Below are 22415 nucleotides of genomic sequence, written 5' to 3'. Positions count from 1 at the left end.
TAACTGTATTATTTCATATTTCTCACACCTTAAAATCACACACAATGAGTGTACCCCATTTATTGCTATCTCTTGATATGCTGAATCGAGGTTAAATTCCCAGATGATCCATTCACGAGGACCAATTTACTAACCCAGACTAAGCTAGAAGATTCAGAAGTGGATGTTTCACTATGCTGAGGTTATCAGAGACATTACTTCAGAAAAGGGAAGATCTTACCACTGCCTGCAACCACCTCATGGGAAGATAGAGCCAGACTCTCTTAGAGATGCAAAGCAGAAGGATGGGACACAATGGGCACAAGTTGAAATATGGGAAATTCCAATTTAATGTAAGGAAAATAAAAGATTTACCACAAGGGTGGGCAAGCACTGGAACAGGTTGCCCAGAAAGGCTGTGTAATGTCATCTTGAAGATGCTTCAAAACATGACTGGTCAAGGCCCTGGGCAACACGCTAATCTGTAAAGAGGAGGTTGGACTAGACACCTCCAGTAGGCCTTTCCAGCCTTTTACAACTATATCTGTAACCGTATTATCAATGATCTTATAGAAGTGCTGAGTCAGAAAAGGTAACAAGACAGACTACCTTCAAAGTTTACAGAAACTGTTAATCGTTCCATCTCCACTAAATAGAAGGGAAGCCATTTTCATTATTTCCACCACTGAAGACGACAAGTACAACAGCAGAACAGTAACAACAAAGTCACAGAAAATAGGGAAAGATTTAGTCTGACTTAGCCGTTGAAAAATTGGAAAATAGTAAAACTAACAAACAAAATTATGATCAAGACAGTACTGAGACAGCAAGTACTGTCATATATCTCTTCCTTTCACTCATCTTCATTTATCAATCAAAAGTTGAGGAACACCTCCTACACTGATGCACTTTGGAGCTCTTCAAGGAATACACTAAAGCAGGAAATTCATGGCACTGCTTCTCTGAGTGCAATACGTGAAAAGCTACCTCAAGTTTTATTCTATGAAATAACACTTTTATGCATAAAAGATACACATTTCTCACAACAAAGTATTCCCTTCTTTATTTAATCTTCCCAATTCTCCTGTTAACCATCACCTTTCTACTTCACTAAGCACGTTCACATTTTTTCACCATTTGCCTGCTCAGCCAGACAAGTTCCTTTTCTAACTTTCTGAATGCTTCAGACTGCTATTTCTGCTGCTAAAGTTAACTTTTATTTTCATATCTATAAAAAGATGTTTATACAAAGGTGTTTCCACAAAACAAGAAGACTTACAAAGATGAAAAAAGGGTATTTGTCACACTACTGATAACCAGAATAACTAAGTGGTGACAGCTGAAATACTCATTTTTCTTAACGCCTTTCTTTAAAAGGGTTCAATAACTATATGAGAATAAAGTAACAGTGATCTCTGATACCAGCCTCAAGCCAAAAGGTGATGATCATACTATGACAGATGTGAATCTTCTACCATATGTGTTATTGCAGGACAAAGAATAAATTACAGATAAGAATGCAGACCACTAATTAACAGCACAATTTACCAGCAAATTTAAGCTGAGAAAGAATTTAGCAAAAGCACAGAAAATGTATAAAAGTAGAAAGACTGATAACTTCTGCTATCTTTCTCTTGTGCAAACAGGAGATACTAAGTAAAACTGAAAGCTACTACCTACACACCAATGAAAGGAAAAAACCTTTAGGACAATTAGACCAGAACTCACTGGTGAAGTTTTTGAGGACAAGGATTTTGCAAGTCTTCAACAATTTAAATGCTGCTTTACCAATGCAGATGCATGGGGCCCCAACAATATGCTTCCCCTTACTTAACAAGGGGTGCAACTAAAGGGGTGCCTTAACAAAGGGACTCAAAACAAATCACACCTTGCAACAGAACAGAAGCTTTTGCAAAGTAAAAAACGAACAACAACAACAACAAAACAAACCAGAACAAAAAGACAAAAAAGACATTTGGAAAATATATCCCTTGCCAAACTTTTTTTTTTTTTCCCCTCACTTGAAAGAAAAAGTATTGTGGAAGAAAGAAACAAGCCACTTGTACAAAATTCAGAATGGCTATGGTCTGATATGACATTTATCTTCACTCATGAGTAAACACTTGCTAACTCACTTGTGGCTATGCCATTTGTGATTTATCAGTCTACTCACTCCTGAAGATAAATGTCATATCAAACCTTAGCTGTCACGTAATCTGGCAGCATTAACTTACAATGTTCAGGCTTATGGGCTTAGATTTCATATTTAGCATTGGTTACCATGCTGTAATAGTAACAGTTAAAATTTTTCCATAGTGCCTCAAAATTTGCATACAAAATTTGCATACAAAAAAAAAAAAAAACAAACCAGAAAGATATGGGCTGTTTTAAAACTCAGCATGTATTTTTTAATGTTAATATGACAATACTGTTCCATTGAGTACATGTTTTCAAAGAAGCCATGACGAAAACTAAGACCAGAAGCCATCAGATCACTTGTACCACCTGCTCTAAGGAGCAGGTTTGAATCTTACCATTTAATTCTTCCTACAGTATTTCACCTGGTCTAACTTTGAACGTTTTCAGTGATGCCTGTTTCATCACTCCCTTTGGAAGCCTGATCTATCACCTAATGATCTGTCTGTCTGTAAGGATATTTCACTTTATATCCAGCCAGGATCACCTGCTACAAGCTCAGGAGTGCTGCATCCCAACTAGAAGGAAGTGCAGCAGGAGGGCCAGGAGACCTCCTTGGATGGATAAGGAGCTGCTGAGGAAAATTCAAAGGAAAAAAGAGGCTTACATAAAATGGAAGCAAGGACAGGCGGCTGGGTAGAGTACAGGGATGTTGTCCGGGAAGCTAGGGAGCAGGTTAGGAAGGCTAAGGCCCAGTTAGAATTAAACCTAGCCAGGGATGTTAAGGATAACAGCAAGGGATTCTACAGGTACATAGCAAACAAAAAACAGACTAGGGACAACATAGGTCCCCTGAGGAAGCTTTCGAGAGAACTGGCTACACAGGATTTGGAGAAGGCTGAGGTTCTGAATGACTTCTTCGCCTCGGTCTTCACTGGCAAAGGCTCTGACTGCACACCCAGTTCTTAGAAAGTAGATGCAGGGGCTGTGAGAATGAAGACCTTGGGCCCACTGTAGGAGAGGATCTGGTTCGAGACCATCTTCAAAATCTGTACGCACACAAGTCCATGGGACCTGATGGAATCCATCCGCGTGTCCTGAAGGAGCTGGTGAATGAAGTTGCTAAGCCACTGGCCATCGTATTTGAAAAATCATGGCAGTCAGGTGAAGTTCCCAACAACTGGAAAAAGGGAAATATAACCCCCATTTTCAAGAAGGGGAAAATGGAAGACCCAGGGAATTACAGACCAGTCAGTCTCACCTCTGTGCCTGGCAAAATCTTGGAGCACATTCTCCTGGATGGCATGCTAAGGCACATGAAGAACAACAAGGTGCTTGGTGACAGCCAGCATGGCTTCACTAGGGGGAAATCCTGCCTGACCAATTTGGTGGCCTTCTATGATGGGGCTACAGAATTGATGGATAAGGGTAAAGCAGTTGACGTCATCTACCTGGACATGTGCAAAGTGTTTGACACTGTCCCACACAACATCCTTCTCTCTAAATTGGAGAGATATCAATTTGATGGATGGACCACTCGGGGGATAAAGAACTGGCTGGATGGCCGCATGCAAAGAGCTATGGTCAACTGCTCAATATCCAGCTGGAGACCAGTAACGAGTGGTGTCCCTCAGGGATCGGTGTTGGGACCAATCTTGTTTAACATCTTTGTTGGTGACATGGACAGTGGGATTGAGTGCGCCCTCAGCAAGGTTGCCGATGACACCAAGCTGTGTGGTCCGGTTGATACACTGCAGGGGAGGGATGCCATCCAGAGGTACCTTGACACGCTTGTGAGGTGGGCTGATGCCAACCTTATGAAGTTCAACCACGACAAGTGCAAGGTCCTACACCTGGGTCGGAGCAATCCCAGGCACGGCTACAGACTGGGCAAAGAAGAGATTCAGAGCAGCCCTGCACAGAAGGACTTGGGGGTGCTGGTCGATGAGAAAATGAACATGAGCCGGCTTCAGTGTGCGCTCGCAGCCCAGAAAGCCAACTGTATCCTGGGCTGCATCAAAAGCAGTGTGACCAGCAGGTTGAAGGAGGTGATCATGCCCCTCTACTCGGCTCTTGTGAGACCTCACCTGGAGCATTGTGTGCAGTTCTGGTGTCCTCAACATAAAAAGGATATGGAACTGCTGGAACAAGTCCAGAGGAGGGCCACGAGGATGATCAGGGGACTGGAGCACCTCCCGTATGAAGACAGGCTGAGGAAGTTGGGGCTTTTCAGCCTGGAGAAGAGAAGGCTGCGTGGAGACCTAACAGCAGCCTTCCAGTACCTGAAGGGGGCCTATAGGGATGCTGGGGATGGACTCTTCATCAGGGACTGTAGTGACAGGACAAGGGGTAACGGGTTAAAACTTAAACAGGGGAAGTTTAGATTGGATATAAGGAGGAAATTCTTTCCTGTTAGGGTGGTGAGACACTGGAATCAGTTGCCCAGGGAGGTTGTGAGTGCTCCATCCCTGGCAGTGTTGAAGGCCAGGTTGGATGAAGCCTTGTGTGGGATGGTTTAGTGAGAGGTGTCCCTGTCCATGGCAGGGGGGTTGGAACTAGATGATCTTGAGGTCCTTTCCAACCCTAACCATTCTATGATTCTATGATTCTACTTTGCTTAATTATATCCTGTTATTTATATTTACACACTCTCAGACCACTCTAAATAATTCATTGATATACTTTGACATTTAAACCCTTAAAATATTTGTAAACAGTTTTTATGTTCCTTTTTAGTCAGCATTTGACCAAGTTACATGGGTTTAAGTCTCTTAATCTATTATTTCAGTCTCTGCTTTCAAGTCTGTCCTTTAACTGCCATCCTTTGTTACTCATTTCCAAACAGCATTCTTTGCCATTATACTCCTTTTATTAAGGTACAGTCCACAGAATTCTGAAAGTAAAGTCCATGATAACATTGATCCTGTCAGTGGATCTCAGACATCTACTGTTCAACAGACATTTTTACTTAAATTTTATTGTACACCAAATTCTAAGTCATCAAACAAATCTTTATTAGTTCATTAATAGAAACTACTTCTTTTATCCGAATGGCCATATTTTACTCTTCTACTCTTAAGCTGTTTTACATACAGGACAAGAAGAAAATTATTTCCTGTATGTCACTAAAATGTGTACAAATTATAATCATTTAAGCTTCAATAGAGAATTAAAAAGCATAGCAGAACTTCGCCATATAATACAATGCTTATTCCACTATTGTGTCCTGTTTCCAAACTCCATTACTTCTGGGAGCCTCCAAACACTATGACGGTCTCTGAAAAACCGTTAGTAAACATTTTAGCAATTACTTTTCCAATGTAACTTGGACGATGCTGAAATTTCCCCTCCAGACTCTGTGCACAATTTACTGCAGCAACAAATGTCCAGATTTATTTCTACACAGCTTTCCAAATCCCAGATCTGCCTAAACCTTTATATTGCCTTGCATATAATTAAATTCTTTTAAATTAAGATGGATCACTTTCAATTTCTTACTGTTTCTTTGTCATTTACATTTAATAATTGGCTTCAACTCCCAGCAGTACTTTCTCCTTACAATGCAGCGTCAATTCCATATATAAAGAGCTCATTGATCTCCATTACTCATCGATCTACTTACAACTTCAACACATTTAATAGAGAGTATCTCTCATTCATAGAAATTTTGCCTGCTGTAACAGCCAGAACAAAACAGGTAATGTCTACTTATGTAAGGCTATAAAGAGCTCCTGCACCCTAAGAATGACAACTTAGACAAACTTTGAATGCTGCTCTTAGAACAATTAAAAAAAAAATTGATTGCTGGCTTATCTCACTAACGTCCCATCAATAAAATATTAGCCTAAGATTATTCCCTTTTTCCCTAGCTAGCAGTAGTTCCCAGTACTAACAGCACCATCTAGCTTTTTAAAGCATAGCTTTTTCAGTTTTGGAACATAATTCTAGTACTTTACAAGCCAGATAAATAAAATAGTTTCCTCCTTCACTTTTACTAGCATTTTGTATTTTAATGCTGGTCTCCTCTGTGCAATCTATATTGTGTGCAAAACAGCACACACAGAATTCTGATGTTGTAAGATACCTCCATATAACTGGAAGAAGTATCACCATATCTGACCCCCTTATAAAAGAGAAAGTGAAAAAAAATGAACAGATAACAGATTCTCCACATTTTTGAAGAAACTAGACTCTTGTAAGGTGGCTGGTATAGAAGGATCTATATTCCAAAACAGGCTTGCCCTTCTGCAGCTGGACAGTTTGCAAAGCCAGCTGGAACTCTCTCCAGTGAGCTTCAGGCTTGGGAAGTCTGGAGCCCAGCCAGTTTCCTCCATCAGTGCTGGCCACCCCTAGGCAAGCCAGCTGTGATCTTCCTCTTCCAGACAAGTTCCAGGCAAGATGGCCAGCAGCTCTTCACTATGCTCTGATTTTGAGGAGCACAAAGAAGTGTAAAGAGTGTGATCAGTGTCACCACAAAATAGTGCGTACTTAGGAACAATTACTAGTGCAATATAGAGATGCTGCTGGGTCTTCTGCTTGGCACCTGAGTTGATGGTGGTTGTGGTGTACAAGATTTTTTTCTTATGCAGTAAATCTTACTGCCTGATGCTGCTTTTGTCTGTATAGAACTAACTTGAAGGCCATTAAGAAGTGATTGGTTAAATGTAATGTTTGGTTCAATTAACTAATTACTGATAAATTGAAAGCAAATACTGAACACCAGTTTTGCAATAAAACAATAAATTACAATTATTAAGTTATTTGCTCCCCCCTAAATATTTTCTAGAAAACAGATAGTCTTAAGCATAGGTTTGCTCCATGCAGTTTCCTACCTTCTGGAAAACACAGTGATCATTTCATGCACCCAGTAAGACAAAAAAAATCAATCCTAGACCTATGACTTCCTTACAGACAGACAAACAACTTCTTTTGCCCATGAGATCTATCTCGACAATACACTATTTTAGCAGTTTCCAGTTCCTTCATATTGCACAGGTATGTCAAATAAGATGACAGAGCAACTCTTCATATTGCTTATCTCTACCGCAGTAAATATCACAATTGCTTGCTTTGAGCAAGCACTGTCATGTGAGAGAGACACTAGAAGTGTCTTTCCCATAAATATGACTTTATCCCATTCAGAAAATATTCCACAAGAACTGTAAGAATTCTTGTAGACTTACTAAAACATTTTTGTTCTATGTCAGTGTTTGGCAAAAGGTGGGGTGCAACCAGCAAAGCAGGTATAAGAGTGTTTATATTGGGCTGCGAAAGACTGGGAAAAGCTGTGCTACCCAGCAGTAGGTTAGTCCTAAGATTGTTGCATAAAATAAGTCTACGCTTAGCGGCCATTAACATTTATACTTTCAAGAAACCTGTCAGCTGCTCTGAGAAACTGCCTTTCCCAGCAAAAGGGGTAATTTTTACATCTACTGCCTGTAATTGCGACCTGTTCCTGCTCCCTACCTTGAAGAACCAAAGTTATTGTCAATTCAGACTTACACAGATATGACTGAACATAGACTAACAAAGATAAATTATAAAGAAGCCATAGAAAGCCTTAGAAACACTATTCTAATTAATGCAACAGTCCAGTAGAGGCAGGGAGAACCCATCTTAGAAAAAGACAGACTGCAAGTGACTGAACAAAAAGCAGCCAAGGTAAGGTACAAAACAGCCAAATGTCTGTGTGTACTACAAAAGCCAGAGTCAGAAGTCTAAGCATGTAAGATGTTCTTACACATTCAAACCATGCTCACTAAAGGATGGTAAAATTATATTAATTTCATTTTAAAGCTACTAATTTAGCTTCTAGGAAGTATTTGTAAGCTTCAAAAGACATGGCTTTGCTGGCTTAAGCATTTAGATTGTGCACTCCTACTTTTAAATTAAAGCAAAAGAAATATTTCTCTCTTCACAAACCCTACACATTATTTACATCCTTTACAGAGCTTATAAGCTCAAAGACAGATCACTGTAAGGTATTACATTATCATATGGGCATTTCTGAATCATGGTAGTAACATGATTCAGAGAAATTTTTACCAATCTGATACACCTTCTTGAACTTGTCAATTTGATTTTGAAACCTAAGTCAAGTATTTCATTCATACATACACGGAAACCACAGACAGAACTTGCATCTTTGCCTGAAGGATGATAATGCCTGTGTAAAACCAAGGCCTTGTAAAAATCCTAAACTTACTTTAATTACCACTGTAAACACACATCCAAGATCCTATGTAACAGCAGGATAAATTCACCACACTCAATGAGTGACTGTAAAGTTGCGTTATTGATAGTGCCTTCAAAATTAATGAGCACATAATACTCCACAATGCACAACAGTAACATATTTTGGTAAATAACAAAGTACGGCACTATTTCTAAACAAAACATGCCGGTACAGTACAGCTGTTCTTCTACAGTACTTTACAAGAATGTGTAGAAGAATTTAAAATAAGAACGAATTTTTATGCAGATGAATCTAAGCAAAGCAACATATCTAATGACATAGTAAAAATTATACCCATCTGCAAGTTTTGAAAACCTTCCTGTTCTACATTTGTAATTAACTCACATTCCACTGTGCTCATATAACGATCACTGTATCCCAGACAAGAGCATAGTTTCTTAAGTTTAAGCTATGCCAGTAACATTGCCTGAACTAAGTTCACATACATGCGTACTGCCATAAAATGATGAACTACTAAATATCACTGAATATGATACAAAGTATTTTCAAAAACAAGCTGCAATAAAAATAACACTGAAAATTGCCATTCAGCTTAAGAAATTCTCTTTTATACTACAGTACCTACCAGTTGAGAACTCTGATTTGACTGTACCACCTTAACCTGAGGAGGCTGCACTGTATTTGATACAGAGACTGTGCAAATGTTGTTTGGTTGCCTTATTCCCATTGTCTGTGTGGTGACGACAGAGGAAATGCTTCCAGAGGCAGACTGAGGTATAACTTGTGATAGGTTGGTTTGTTGAAGTGACTGCTGAGACGGCTGTCCTTGCAAAACTGAATGTTGACTATTCAGTAAAGATTGTCTCAATGCAGGTAGACTTTTCTAAAAACAGAAGAAAGTTTATGAAATACCAAATTTAGCATGTAGACCAAAAAATTCTTTGAAATTTGCTGTAAACATAATTGAAAGAATGCAGCTTGCTTTCCCATTTTACTATTGGCTTATTCATTGAAAAGAAGTAAGATTGAGCATATCTTGTAAGAGGCAAGAATCAATTTACACTTTTAATAAGCTTTCAATTTGGATTTAGGAACCTGTCAATTTTGATGTGCCCTAACTCCACCATAGCCATAAAACAGAACACTCACCTCCTCAAAACTATCTAGAACTTGTAGATTAGGTCTTTGGAAGGGTAACAAATTGAACCAGAAAAGGCAGAACCATAAGAACAGCCCCATTCCCACTACATGCTACAAGTAAGCTGCACCAATTTACTTTTGACATGCCTCCAGTACCTAGAACAAGATGATACAACTCCTGATGCCTTACAGCAATAGCTGTTTACTGTATTTTTACTGACCTAATGTATTCTGACTCGATTAGAAAAATGTACTATTGTATGCTTCATGTTCAGACCAGTTCAAGCAAAAACAGGTCTAAAAGGCTATACTGTACCTTCACAAACAAACTTTTTACTTTTTAAGTAGTGGTAGAGCTCTTTTGAAGTGCTCCCCCGAGGCAGCTGTAGAATGCAAGTGTGTTTATCCCAAGCTACAGTTCTTTCTAAACTTCTAGTATTTATTTAAAAACTTAATGCCTTTCTGTTGCCAAGAAAGAACTTCAAAGAAAGGAAACAAGTTAAAACTTATCATGGTTCTATAAATGTCTGCAGTGTAAGAGCAGGAAAAGGCACAAATAAGGGTTAATAATAACTTGAAAAAAACAGAAGCAGAGGGAGAGACTTCTGAAGAAAGGTTGAAGGGGAAAATAAAAAAAAAAAATCTGCCCTAAACTGAGAAGCTCTGGACTAGAAGAAAAATGTTTTTAGAATTACAGTTGTGGTTTTGTTGGGGCATAATTAAACACACTTTGTATGTTTGCATATAATCTTGTATACGGATGCTTTTGCAGCTGATGCACAAGAACTAAATAAAAGTTAAATTTACCCCACAAATACTAATTTAGGACCCTACAATAAATCCATTTGGTATCACATCAGAACTTCCATCTTAGATTAGTTCCAGATTACAAGCGAGATCAATTATTTCAAATATATTTTTTAAAAGTATATTCTAAAACTTCATGTAATGACATTTTATGGAAATAAATTTATATAAGCAAGATTCACATTACCTTAAGGAAAGGTACAAGATATGGCTGAGGAGATGATTTGAGCTCTGACTGAAGGCGGGCTGTAAATTCTTCTGGATCAATCTTTGCATCCTTTAGGGGGAAAGAGAAAAAGCACCAACAACTCATCTGAGTTGTTTCGTTGGGTTTTTTTCTAGATAAGTATATGTATATATCTGTAGCTAAATGGGTTACCGTATCAAGAACAACTTCCAAACTGAAGTCCCTCAACTCCTCTGTATCTATAAAATCCTTCTGTCAAGAGCTAATCTACATACACAGCAAGCCCCTTGGAATTCAAGAAGTTCTCTTGGGCATGTACAATTTAAGACACAATGAAATCCCACACACTTAAGTCTTTTTTGGGATTCCATTCTCATGCTAACATTTACATAGTTATTTCTTCTTTTAAAATTAAAAGATTGAAAAAAAAAACAGGTTGTTGAAATAACCTTACCAACTATTATAAAATTTGCCAGCCCTTTTAATATGAAAATTATCTTTACTTAATTCCAAAACAAATTTTGAGGGTTCAATTTAACTTAGAATATGTGTATGCATATACACATATATATCTATATATATACACATATATATGTAAAGCATATGCATATATACAAAGTATGCATATAAGTATATATATAAAATTTTCACCTGTATAAATGTATATATGTATATTCACAAAACATACACTTTTAAATTTATGAAAAATATAATCGCTTGTTTAGTAGTTAATACAGAAAAACTCTGTAATAAAGGTGTATTTTATAATATTTCTGAAGTATCATTACTTACAATCTCAGGCTGTAAAAAAGACATTCATTAGCTTTCCTGGACTGATACAGAAGAAGAACAAAACCAAACAAAACTAACCTTCAATAAATGAATTTATTATACATATGTCTTACTAGTTGGTTTAAAATACTATAGTAATTACCTTTACTTAGGTAATCTTAGTTTTTTCAAAAGTTAAAACAAAACTGGAATCATTAATATTACTGTTGAATGACTCCTACATGAAAAAAGTGTTAGACTTGTCTAAATACAGAGATTACTCTGTCAATCAATTCAAAGATATATGCATCAACTGCTTTTACATCCAAGTTCTTCATAGACTATATTTAATATTTTTTTAAGAAGCTTGACCGTTTTGTCCAGCTCGACAGTAACTGTATGTGTGCAACTCATTTATACAATTCACTGAAATGCAAGTTGTACTGAAGACCGTAGGTCAGACTTTTTCTGGGCCCGAGGACTCTCTCTAGCTGAAACACAACTTTGCCTTTTGAAACCCACTTGCAGTTTAGGCTCCATGCAGGGGTATCTGTCTGCAGAACTGCCTGGACTCAGCAGCTTAGCAAAACACTTTTACTTCAGCCCTAGAAACTCTAAACCACATTGTGGAGGCATGCATTTAAATTCATTCTGTGGTTAAAACATTAAATAGCTTCTTACTGTTTCAGAAAAGACTACAGTTTGGAGGAAAAGAAACTGAGTGAGAACCCAAGGAAAATACTGTATTTTACTATCTTTACCTAAATAAAAGACCACAGTATTACCCATCAAAACAAGAGTGTTCTCCACAAATGCATATAAACTGCTTTGTTGCATTTCCCCCTTCAGAAATTGAAGAGACGGCCTACCTTTAGGAGACTTTTGAAGATATGTAATATACAGAATATTCGCATTTTGATGCAGCCCTTCACTTACATTACAGAAAAAAAAACCTCAAAAAACAGCGAAGGTCAAAGTAATAGTCCTTAGCGTATGCAAATAACAAGCTTAATCAATAAATGACAGAATGAAAGATAACTATTTACCAGCAAATCTTGAACCAGAGCTTTCACATTACGGGATGTTTCTGGAGATGGTGAATTATGAGAAGCAAGTTTTATAAGGGTAGCTAAAAAGTTTTTGCATTTTTTCACATTCTCTTGCATTTCCTGCAAAAGCCAAAGAAAAGAAATATCAGATCCAGGCTATTCTGCAATCAGGATAAATGCATGCTCTGATCACTATATACAGGAAAAATTATGAAATTGTTCTAACTGAGGCAGGACATCGAAATACATCTGCTGGTATTTTGCTCTTGCTGCTAGTTACCTGACATTTTCTTCACTTTTTCATGTAACTGAACATCATACCTCACAAATACTAACAAAAACAAAAGAGAAAAAAAGAAGGAAAAAAAAGAAAAAATATATTTAATAGTGTACAGTCTGCTTTGATAAAAAGAACCTTAAATATGAGAAGCATATCTCCAACAACAACCTGTAGAGATGCACTCTCCTTTAAGAGCCCAATACACAATGTACAATGTTTCCCAAGCTGTCTTAATTTGTTAAATTATTGATTCAGTATGCTTCTGTACAAGGCAGCTACAGCAGTAAAATAAAATTAGAAATAGTCTTCAAATATCACCTTCTCTAATCTTTTCTTCACCAGTAGGAAAACAGATGCTTTAATTTTTTCAAGCCTTTATTTTTATGTGGTATAATTACTCATGGAAATGGAAACACTTCAGTGTAACCACAGTTTTGAGGCCCAGTAACACAATAATAATGAAGTCTGTAAGACTGAAGGCCTGATTGTTCTGTCAGCAGAAAGAGAATAGTTGTTTCACTATTGACCACAAATGTTCATCCTCCATCCCAGAATATGTATCCTATTTAGCTGAATGAGTGGAAGGGTTTCTTGTTTGTAAAGTATTTATTCTATCACAGGAAGCGTGCTGGCATGAGGAAAAACTCTTCCTGCTTCTGAATAGGCCTGAGAAGTTTAAAAAGTACTAAGAAAACCAAGTTTCTAACATGTTAAAGCTTACCTGTGATACACCTGTAGTTCCAGCTACAGGAGAGCTTGGTATGACGTGGGGCTGTGCTGGTACTTGTGTTGTTGTATGAGGTGGAACTGGCAGCCGAGGCTGACCCTGGGTTTGTGCTGAAGCTTGAGTTTGTCCACCAGTAATGACTGCAAGTTGTTGAGAAGTTGATGTTCCAGTTGCTACTGTTGCCTTGAATAAATTCTGAGCGCTCGTCGTGGCTACTGATACCTGTTCACATTTTATATTGAAAAAACCCTAGGTAATTATCTTCCTTTAATTCTTTTGCTCAACCATAAAGTTTTTCAAAGCCTGACAAGAAAAACTTGTTTCTTTTCAAATTACTTACAAAATAAAACCACTGACTTTACTTGCTTTTAATCCTAATTTTGCCACTCTTTATTGATCAGCGAAATCCTCTTTTTATTATATAAATGAATGCACAACTAAAAATTAGTTGCTATTATCCAGCAGTTTAAAACCACCACAATGATGTGACTTCTGTAACACAACTTGCTGTAAATTTGTCTCTTGACACAAACAAGTCAATTCCCAATGATCTGTGCTCATGTCATAAGGTTTACACCAGTGTTGTGTCATATGAATATGAGCTGTTGCTGTACACAGTTACAAGCCGACCCATGCACCTGCACTGTGATGCTACAGGTGATGCCATGGATCCTGCAGCACCAGTGACCACACAGCAGATACCACCAGTCTCTACAGAGGCAAACGCAGTGCAGCATGTCCACTATTGAAATGGTATGCCAGTCCAGCTGATTTAAGTTTTTCCTTTTAGAAGAAGCTTAAAACTGAATCTATAGTACCCGCAATTTTTTTATCTAGGAAACAGTAGAAAATAAAATCTAGGCTATCACTCAGGACCTGTGTAACAGTCTGACTATACATTTGTTATCAATTTCTGGGATTATGTTTGCAGTAAAAACAAACATAGAATCATACAACGGTTTGCGTTGCAAGGGATCTCAAAGCTCATCCAGTTCCAACCCTCTGCCATGGGCAGGGACACCTTCCACTAGACCAGGCTGCTGCAAGCCCCGTCCAAACTGGCCTTGAACACTGCCAGGGATGGGGCAGCCACAGCTTCTCTGAGCAACCTGTGCCAGCACCCCACCACCCTCACGAGGAAGAACTTGTGCCTAATACCTAATCCGAATCTACCCTTTTTCAGCTCAAAACAGTTCCCCATAGTCCTACATGAACATTAAACATCAGAACATTAAATTCACTTTTGAAAAGAACATGTAACTACAAACAGCCTTTTCCTCACACACCTTTTGGTTTCTGTATTGTTACTACTCACTGTGGTATGGGCGAGAATAGAGCCTCCTGGCAGAGCTGCAGCAGACGTAGCACTGACAGGTGCAGCTGACTGAACAACTTTGGCTTGCACTGGAAGTCCCAGGCGGACAGGAGATGTGGCTACAGAAGCTGGTTGCTAATAAAGGAAAAATAAGCATTTTATTAGTTTTCCTCTTTAATAATTTGATCTCTAAGACACTTCAATGATAGTGATTACATGAGGAATCATTATTAATGCTGAAAAAAAACCCACAAACCAGTAATATGTTTTAAATATATATTCACAAATAATGCAATAATGAGCTTTCTCATGCTTAATGGTGTATTTTCAATATTTCTCATAAAAAACTACTTCTCTTGCAGCTTTGTGGAAAAGATCAGGAAAAAAAGGACATTCTATGACCTGAAAAAATTGGTATTACATTGATACATTAGTTCAGTTGTAACATTCACTTGTCAGTATTCATCAGTATTTTGGTTCATAATTGCCAGTAACACATATTGCTCATTTCAGTATTTGCTGGTCTGTTCTAGTACTTTTCCTTAAAGAAAAAGAACACGGAGAGAAAATCCAGAGAGCAGAAAAATACTTTCAGATTAAAATATACAGAAACTAACTTGCACAGAAATGAAGTCTAAGCATTAGGAAAATCTTTGTCACTGTAACCAGAACAGAATGTCAAGTGCAAACAAAGGAAAATTACTGGCTTACAGCTTTTCACTCAGTAGCATACTCTACAACTCTGTAAATTTGCCTCATGCAGCAAACATACTGGTCTTGCAATTTAAGTGGGAGACCAAAATCGCTTACCATCACATAAAAGACAAGATTTAGGAATAAAAAATATCTCCAGGTATGTTGATATTTAATTCTACAGGAATGTAAACACCATTACGGAAGAAATATATCACACAATGTGGCAATTTTGACAAAAACAGAACCACTCATTATTAAAAAATGGAGGCCCCCCTAGTCTCTTATACCTTGCATTTATTAAGATTCACATTCAAACAAATACTCAGAAAAGGCAAATTTTCTAAGTGGCTCTAGTAAATAAATTCAGGGAGAATATTGTTTCTCACAAGATAAAACTAATTTTTCCTGATTGAAATTTTAATTTATATGTCTTCAGTTAATATTTTTATAAAAATGGCTTATTTTAGATTCTTACATTTTATATTAAGCCTACACAAAATACTTCTTCGAAGAACATCCAGTATACTTAAGAGTTCTCCAAAAGGAGTAAAGGCCCAGGCAGGCATTCAAAGCCCCAAGCATTCCTTAACAATCAGTCCAGCATCATCATCTACTGGATATCAACCTTCTGTACTCAGGGGGGAAAAAAAGGAAAGGAAAACAAACAAACAAAAAAATCTACCTGACATCTGAACAAAACCTTTTTTTTTGTTTCAACAGCTTTCAAGATTTTAAAAATATTGACTAGAGCTGTCTTCCATACTGAGACAGCCTAGAGACAATAAACAGCATAATCATGAATAAGTAGAATGTCTGGGTTTTTCTGAAGAATGATCATATAAAAACCTTTTCTGGTTTTCAATATCATACCTCTTTTCTTCATTGTAAAGACTACTTGCTTCAATTTCCTTAAATACTTGTTGAATAAAATTTTATTTACCTGATGAATAGTAGAATTAAAAAAACCCACCCAGAAATACTGTATATCTTGCTCATTAATCAGTGTTTCCAATCTAAAAATACAGCAGGCCTGTGATATCTGCCCCCTCCTTGTCAGTGCTTCCAGAGGTGACGATATACTAAGCAAGCACACAACCAGGCAAACTTCTGGAAGCTACTCAGTTCCAAGAAATATCTGGAGCCAGAAATCTGTAAATACAAAGAGCTCAGACTGCTAACTAGAGGGTTGGGTTTTTCCCCCTCATCTAATAAATGCCCATGATTCATCACAGGAACATACATGAAACCAAAAACATACGTAATTAAAACATAAAATTTCATTATCGTAACAGCATGCTATCCGACTAGGTATACATTCTACTGTGCCAGACCACACAAGCAAACTGCACAACATGAAGACTAAATTTACCCTTAGTCTTAAAATCAATAGTGACAAAAGCCTTTAATACAAAATGGCATTAAAACCTCTTATTAATGTGTGGGATACGAAATAAAAGCCTTACTACCACAGAGCTGCAAACAATGTAATGCAACAGTTTACTAACATGGTCCCAAAACTCATAAATCTTAAAAAAGGTAACTATGAAATACATGGATGAGAAACATAACAAGCAACTAGCCTAGAGAAATCCTTAAGTATCATGGAAATGATCTGCAAATGACAGCTACAAGTTGCCAGAAGACACTCTAAGGATGCTCAACACAAATGCTTCAAGAACAACTGGTAAAACTGTTTAGAAACAAATAGCTGTGTTTTCTATGAAAGGAAAGCTGTAAACAGATCTCATGAGAATCCATCAAACAGAAAACAAAAGTTATCATCACATAAAAAAAAAAAAAATCATAACCCAAAATGTCAGGCTCCTCCTGGAAAAAGCTAAAAGAATTTATGATGTTTTTTAACCTGCTGAGGTTTGGTATGATGCTGTTAAATTCCAAAATTAAAAAGAGAAGCTTAGAATGGAATACATTTTCACACGTAACTATTATTTTTGATTAGACGTATCACATATCGCTACATTTCCTGAATACATTAAGGTGATGTTTAAGAGGCTTTTTCCCCCTCTACTCGGGCATTAACAGGTGGGAAACTAGAAATTGACTGAATACAGTATGTAATCCACCACCAACTTCCACAGGGACACTTCAGAATGCTTATTATTATGCCTTTTGCATATAGACATGATCTGGCTCTGTCCATACAGAGACATGAGAAATTGCTAAGCAGAACACACCACAGTGCTACTGTAGAAATTAGAATTTTCGAACACATCTGGCTGTCATCCGGCCAGCTTGGAGAGGGCATATCCCAAAGTCCATTCTGCCTGCAGAAGTTACCCACATAATGCAAGTAACTCCAGTTTCAGGGTACACGAAGTGACTTCCAGCAGGGCAGTCAGTGCAGATTAGAACTGCTCACAGAAGTCAGTGTGGAATTACGCTGTGTCCTGTAAATCCACTCTCTAAATTAGTACATTCTACAATACCCTGTCCAGCTGAGGAGGGGACTGATAGAGCAGCTTTGGTGGGCACCAGGTCTCCAGCTAGGGTCAAATTACCACATCATTTTAGAGTAACTAATTTCCACAACCTTTTTTATAGGCGTGGCTTGTAGCCCTACCTACTGTTAAGGTATCATAACACTCCCCATAACCAAACCCTGCTTTTGAATACTTAAAACTCTGTCCATTTTCTGCAGAGTTCATGGAAAAACTTGATGTACTTACTGACTGCCTCCTAATTCTTTCAACTATGGTTGATCTGGAACACGTGCTTAAACATCAGATGAAAAGCAATCTGTATGTCAGGAATTTGGTTTCCAATCTGGTAAAAATACAGCCAAATTGAGCCAGACTCAAATGATTGGTAATTATATTTGTAACAGAAGAATTGTTAAAGAAGAATTGTTAAACAGCCTACTTAGATGCCTGCGATGGACCAAACGATCAAACTTTACATGTAACTTCACACTACATTTTCTGATCACTAAAAATATACAAAGCAGCTTAACACTGGAAAACACATTTTGAATCAAGCTTGGAACAAAATTATTAGTAAAGTCTTAAGACCAAAATTCCTATATATGCAATGAAGATTCCAATATACACTATTTCCCCTGATTTGTAAGTTCCAGTAACAGATATTCTGTAATAAAATATTACAAGTGAGGTTAACACTGGTCTTTCCTGTATGATACTCACTTTATATTCTCAATGGACAGTAGCACTTAAATTTTGTAACTAATAAAATAATTTTAGTTTAAAATAATTAAGTACATAACTTATTTTTTGCTTTTTATTAATATAAACCCAACTGGGTATTAAGATACTGAAAACCAGCAAACAATCTGCATCAAAAGCATGAAATGCCATAAACTGTACAAATGAATAATGTAAACAAAAGAAACGCAAGAAAGAAAAACTAGATGGCAGCACCTACCTATTTTTCATAATTTCACAAGTATAAGCTTCAAAACAAGTTGTGGAGGCAAAAATTTCATGTCATCAAACAACCAGTTTTAGAAGACTTCTAAATGTACTTATTACCTCTGGAGAATATGGTAATTCAAGCAAACCCCTGCTTATTTGACCTGCTTGCAATACAAGAATCCAGAACAAAATTTTTCTAAGATCAACCAAAGTTCCATTAAATTACAGCTTGTTTCCTCAAAATCCTGTACCTTAACTAAGACCCCATAAGCAGATAAAATTTTGGCAACATTAATAATTTTTTAATACCCATCTTAAATTATCAAAATTTAAAGGAAACAGAAACTATGAAGAAAAAATGTACAGTAAGAATTTAAGCACAGTTAACTCGAACCAATGTTTGCTTTAAACATCCAAAGGTGTTTTTTTTATTTCATTAAATATGTTTTGTTCAAACAAGCATACTATCACTGAAAAACTATTCACAGCACAACAAAATTGCACTTCTTAATGCATCAAGAGATTACAATACAATAGTCATAGAATCATAGAATAGTTAGGGTTGGAAAGGACCTTAAGATCATCTAGTTCCAACCCCCCTGCCATGGACAGGGACACCTCACACTAAACCATGGCAGCCTTGAACACCACCAGGGATGGAGCATTCACAGCTTCCCTGGGCAACCCATTCTAGTGCCTCAGCGCCCTTACAGTAAAGAACTTCCTCTTTATATACAATCTAAACTTCCCCTGTTTAAGTTTTAACCCGTTACCCCTTGTCCTGTCACTACAGTCCCTGATGAAGAGTCCCTCCCCAGCATCCCTATAGGCCCCCTTCAGGTACTGGAAGGCTGCTTCTCTTCTCCAGGCTGAACAGCCCCAACTTCCTCAGCCTGTCTTCATACGGGAGGTGCTCCAGTCCCCTGATCATCCTCGTGGCCTCCTCTGGACTTGTTCCAACAGTTCCATGTTCTTTTTATGTTGAGGACACCAGAACTGCACACAATGCTCCAAGTGAGGTCTCACAAGAGCAGAGTAGAGGGCAGGATCACCTCCTTCGACCTGCTGGTCACACTCCTTTTGATGAAGCCCAGAATACAGCTAGCTTTCTGGGCTGGGAGCACACACTGCTGGCTCATGTTCATTTTCTCATCAACCAAGTCATGGAAGTCTGAGTACTTCCATGTAAAACATAAGATGCCAATTTAAGAAAGGCAAGCCTCTCATAGCTGCATCAATAAGATGGAATATATATTCACAATGTGAAAAATATTTTGGTTTTATATACCTGAATATCTTGCAATATTTTCCCCCCACAAAAAACCTGAAAAGGTTTGTTAGCTGTAGTCAATATCCCCTTATTACAGTCCCATACAATCTTATAAGTGGACCTAAACTAAAACTGTTGTATAATGCAATCACATCTATTCATGCTTTTCCTGAATATTTTATTTAAAGAAACCAGAAAGTCTGATGTAAAAGATCATTAAAATATCAAGTAAATTTTTCTATTGAAGGCACTTCTCTCAATTACTGCTTTCTCTGTACTATCTGTTATTTACATATTCCGATTATTTTGATTGAATCCATTTCACTACTTCTGACACTGGTTCAGACATTGTACATCCTTTTTTGACACACGCCCATGCTCCAGAGCCTTTGAGCTTGGCAATAAACCAATCAGAACTGAAACCTTTCCGACAAGATAGCTGCTTATTCTCATTAGCCAGTTTTCCAGAATTCTCCTAGGAATTGAAATAAGCAGCTTTTATTCATATTTTACACAGCAGCAATTGAGAGAAGCATAACTGTCTAATGACAGATGAACACACCTAAGACTCAAGAAGAACCTTTCTTTCAAACTGGAGTTATCTTCAAAATTGTCCCCAAAGCTGTACTACATTAACTTACATCATCTACCCCTAAAAGCTGCAAAAGAATTAGCCAAAGGTATTACAAACAATAGAAGTCAAACAATGTCTTAAACAGCGAAGTCAAGAGCTCAAAATATAAGAAACATTAGACTTACATCTGCTGTGCAGGATCAACTTTGTGCCTTGATTGCCTAGCTGAAGCTTTTATCTCTGTGCTTTTATCTCACATAGACTGTAAGGAATTCACTGCATATGTACACAAGAAATTAGTATAGGATAAACGGGAAGTTATGTACCTTAATCTTTCTAAATTTGTGTGCTTGGCACTCCAATCAAAGTATCTTTTCTTAAACTTGGGAAGGGAAGAGGATGGTGTTCTGCTGACAGGCATAGCACACAAGAAAACAATCATACCCTAGCTATACAATATAGACATAACGTGCACAGCTTATTAAACAAGCACACTAAAGCAAACAAGCACACTAACATGAATAGGGTCTATATCTGTCTGTATATATTAATGCAAATCATATATATATATACATATAAGTACAGAAGAAAATTAACCATGCATCAAGTTATTACTGCATAGAGAGAAAAGAGATTAAGAAGAAATACATGACCAGTCACCACTGAATAATCATCCAGGTCCACACTGTCAGCTGGGAGGCCCCGTTGCAGTCAACGCTGGGAGTCTCAAGCAACTGAGAAAATTCCCATGCAATGCGTCCACCCACAGGTAAGGCTCCAGATTCAGCTTCAAGAGGGTCCTGCCTTTATACCCTTAGAAAAACAACCAGCTTTATGCCAGATCTCTAATTGTTTGCTTGCTAAGCCAGGCAGTTTCTCATTATCTCACTGTTGTCCACGGCAAGAACATCGGCCAGGCATTCTTGTGTGGCCAAACGTGAAGGTCACAGGACAACTGCACATTTATGTTTTCCTGCCTATTTCTGACAAACAGTAAAGATGAACATAAACATCCACGCTCTACAGAATACACTGTGACAAAAACTTCCTTTGTTATGTCTCTCAGTCATGAGAGAGAACTAACTCTTAGCTAGGTTCCCATCTGCTACATATGGCTGTATTGATTCCCTGTAAAACTAAGTACTACTGTACGGAGGTAACTGACTTCTCAACCTTCAGCAATGCAACATGTAAGGATAAAGCCACTGTCTTTAAGCAAAGCATTATCCTAAGCCCATATACTAAATCCCAAGGGAAACAGACTACACTTTCTGCATTTCGAGAGCTTCCATTGTTCCCAGAGAAAGGTGGCTCCTTCCTGGATACAGGCCCAGCTGCTGAAGCTAAAGGAATTTTCATGAGAAACCCAATCGTTTTTCCTCTCAAACAGCTAGGAGAAGATATGGCCTGAGACACAAGAAGAAAATCTCTGAACTGCTGCAGAAGCAGTTTAGAACCTGGACAGCTCTGCATGTATCAACTACATCAATCTCATCCAAATGCATTTAAAACATTGCCTTATTTTCTCCTCCTCCTTTTTTGCAAGTGAAGGAAGAATTACTTAGTTATCAAGGGGAGTGATTCAAAGAGCTGTCAAATTTGGTAACTTTTCAGACAATCTTTCCAATATTTTTTAAAAAAGTAATTCATAGTTCGTTTTATGTTCTCCAGTTTTCACTCAAAACACTTCTTAATGATTTGCCAAAAGTAACTGTGAGCTTTTGCAATTTCTTTGGCATGTTATTTAATAACCTGTGTTTTACATCTAACTATATAGCTCATAACACTTTCTTAACACAATAATTATTTAAAGTGCATATAGAATTAACACTGAAAGCAATCACTTAGCTGAGTGACTTCAGACAGTGGCTAGGAATTAGAACAAGCTGCAGAAAAGCA

The 22415-nt window shown here is 37.6% G+C and overlaps 1 protein-coding gene across 1 annotated transcript in view; it reads right to left on the bottom strand.

Moving 5' to 3' along the window:
- LOC136004778 (transcription initiation factor TFIID subunit 4-like) overlaps nucleotides 1-22415 on the bottom strand; it is a 147664-nt gene that overhangs the window by 116768 nt on the left and 8481 nt on the right. Inside the window, exons 3-7 of the mRNA XM_065661619.1 lie at nucleotides 14588-14722; nucleotides 13267-13494; nucleotides 12263-12385; nucleotides 10446-10535; nucleotides 8937-9194 (exon numbers count right to left, since the gene is read on the bottom strand). Coding sequence (XP_065517691.1) covers nucleotides 8937-9194; nucleotides 10446-10535; nucleotides 12263-12385; nucleotides 13267-13494; nucleotides 14588-14722 — 834 coding nt within the window. The remainder of the gene's footprint in view (nucleotides 1-8936; nucleotides 9195-10445; nucleotides 10536-12262; nucleotides 12386-13266; nucleotides 13495-14587; nucleotides 14723-22415) is intronic.

The sequence above is a fragment of the Lathamus discolor genome, chromosome Z (assembly GCF_037157495.1).
Source record: "Lathamus discolor isolate bLatDis1 chromosome Z, bLatDis1.hap1, whole genome shotgun sequence".
In the NCBI taxonomy this organism is placed as follows: Eukaryota; Metazoa; Chordata; class Aves; order Psittaciformes; family Psittacidae; genus Lathamus; species Lathamus discolor.
The sequence above is the reverse complement of the archived record's forward strand: the minus strand, read 5'-3'. Positions and strand labels throughout refer to the sequence as shown.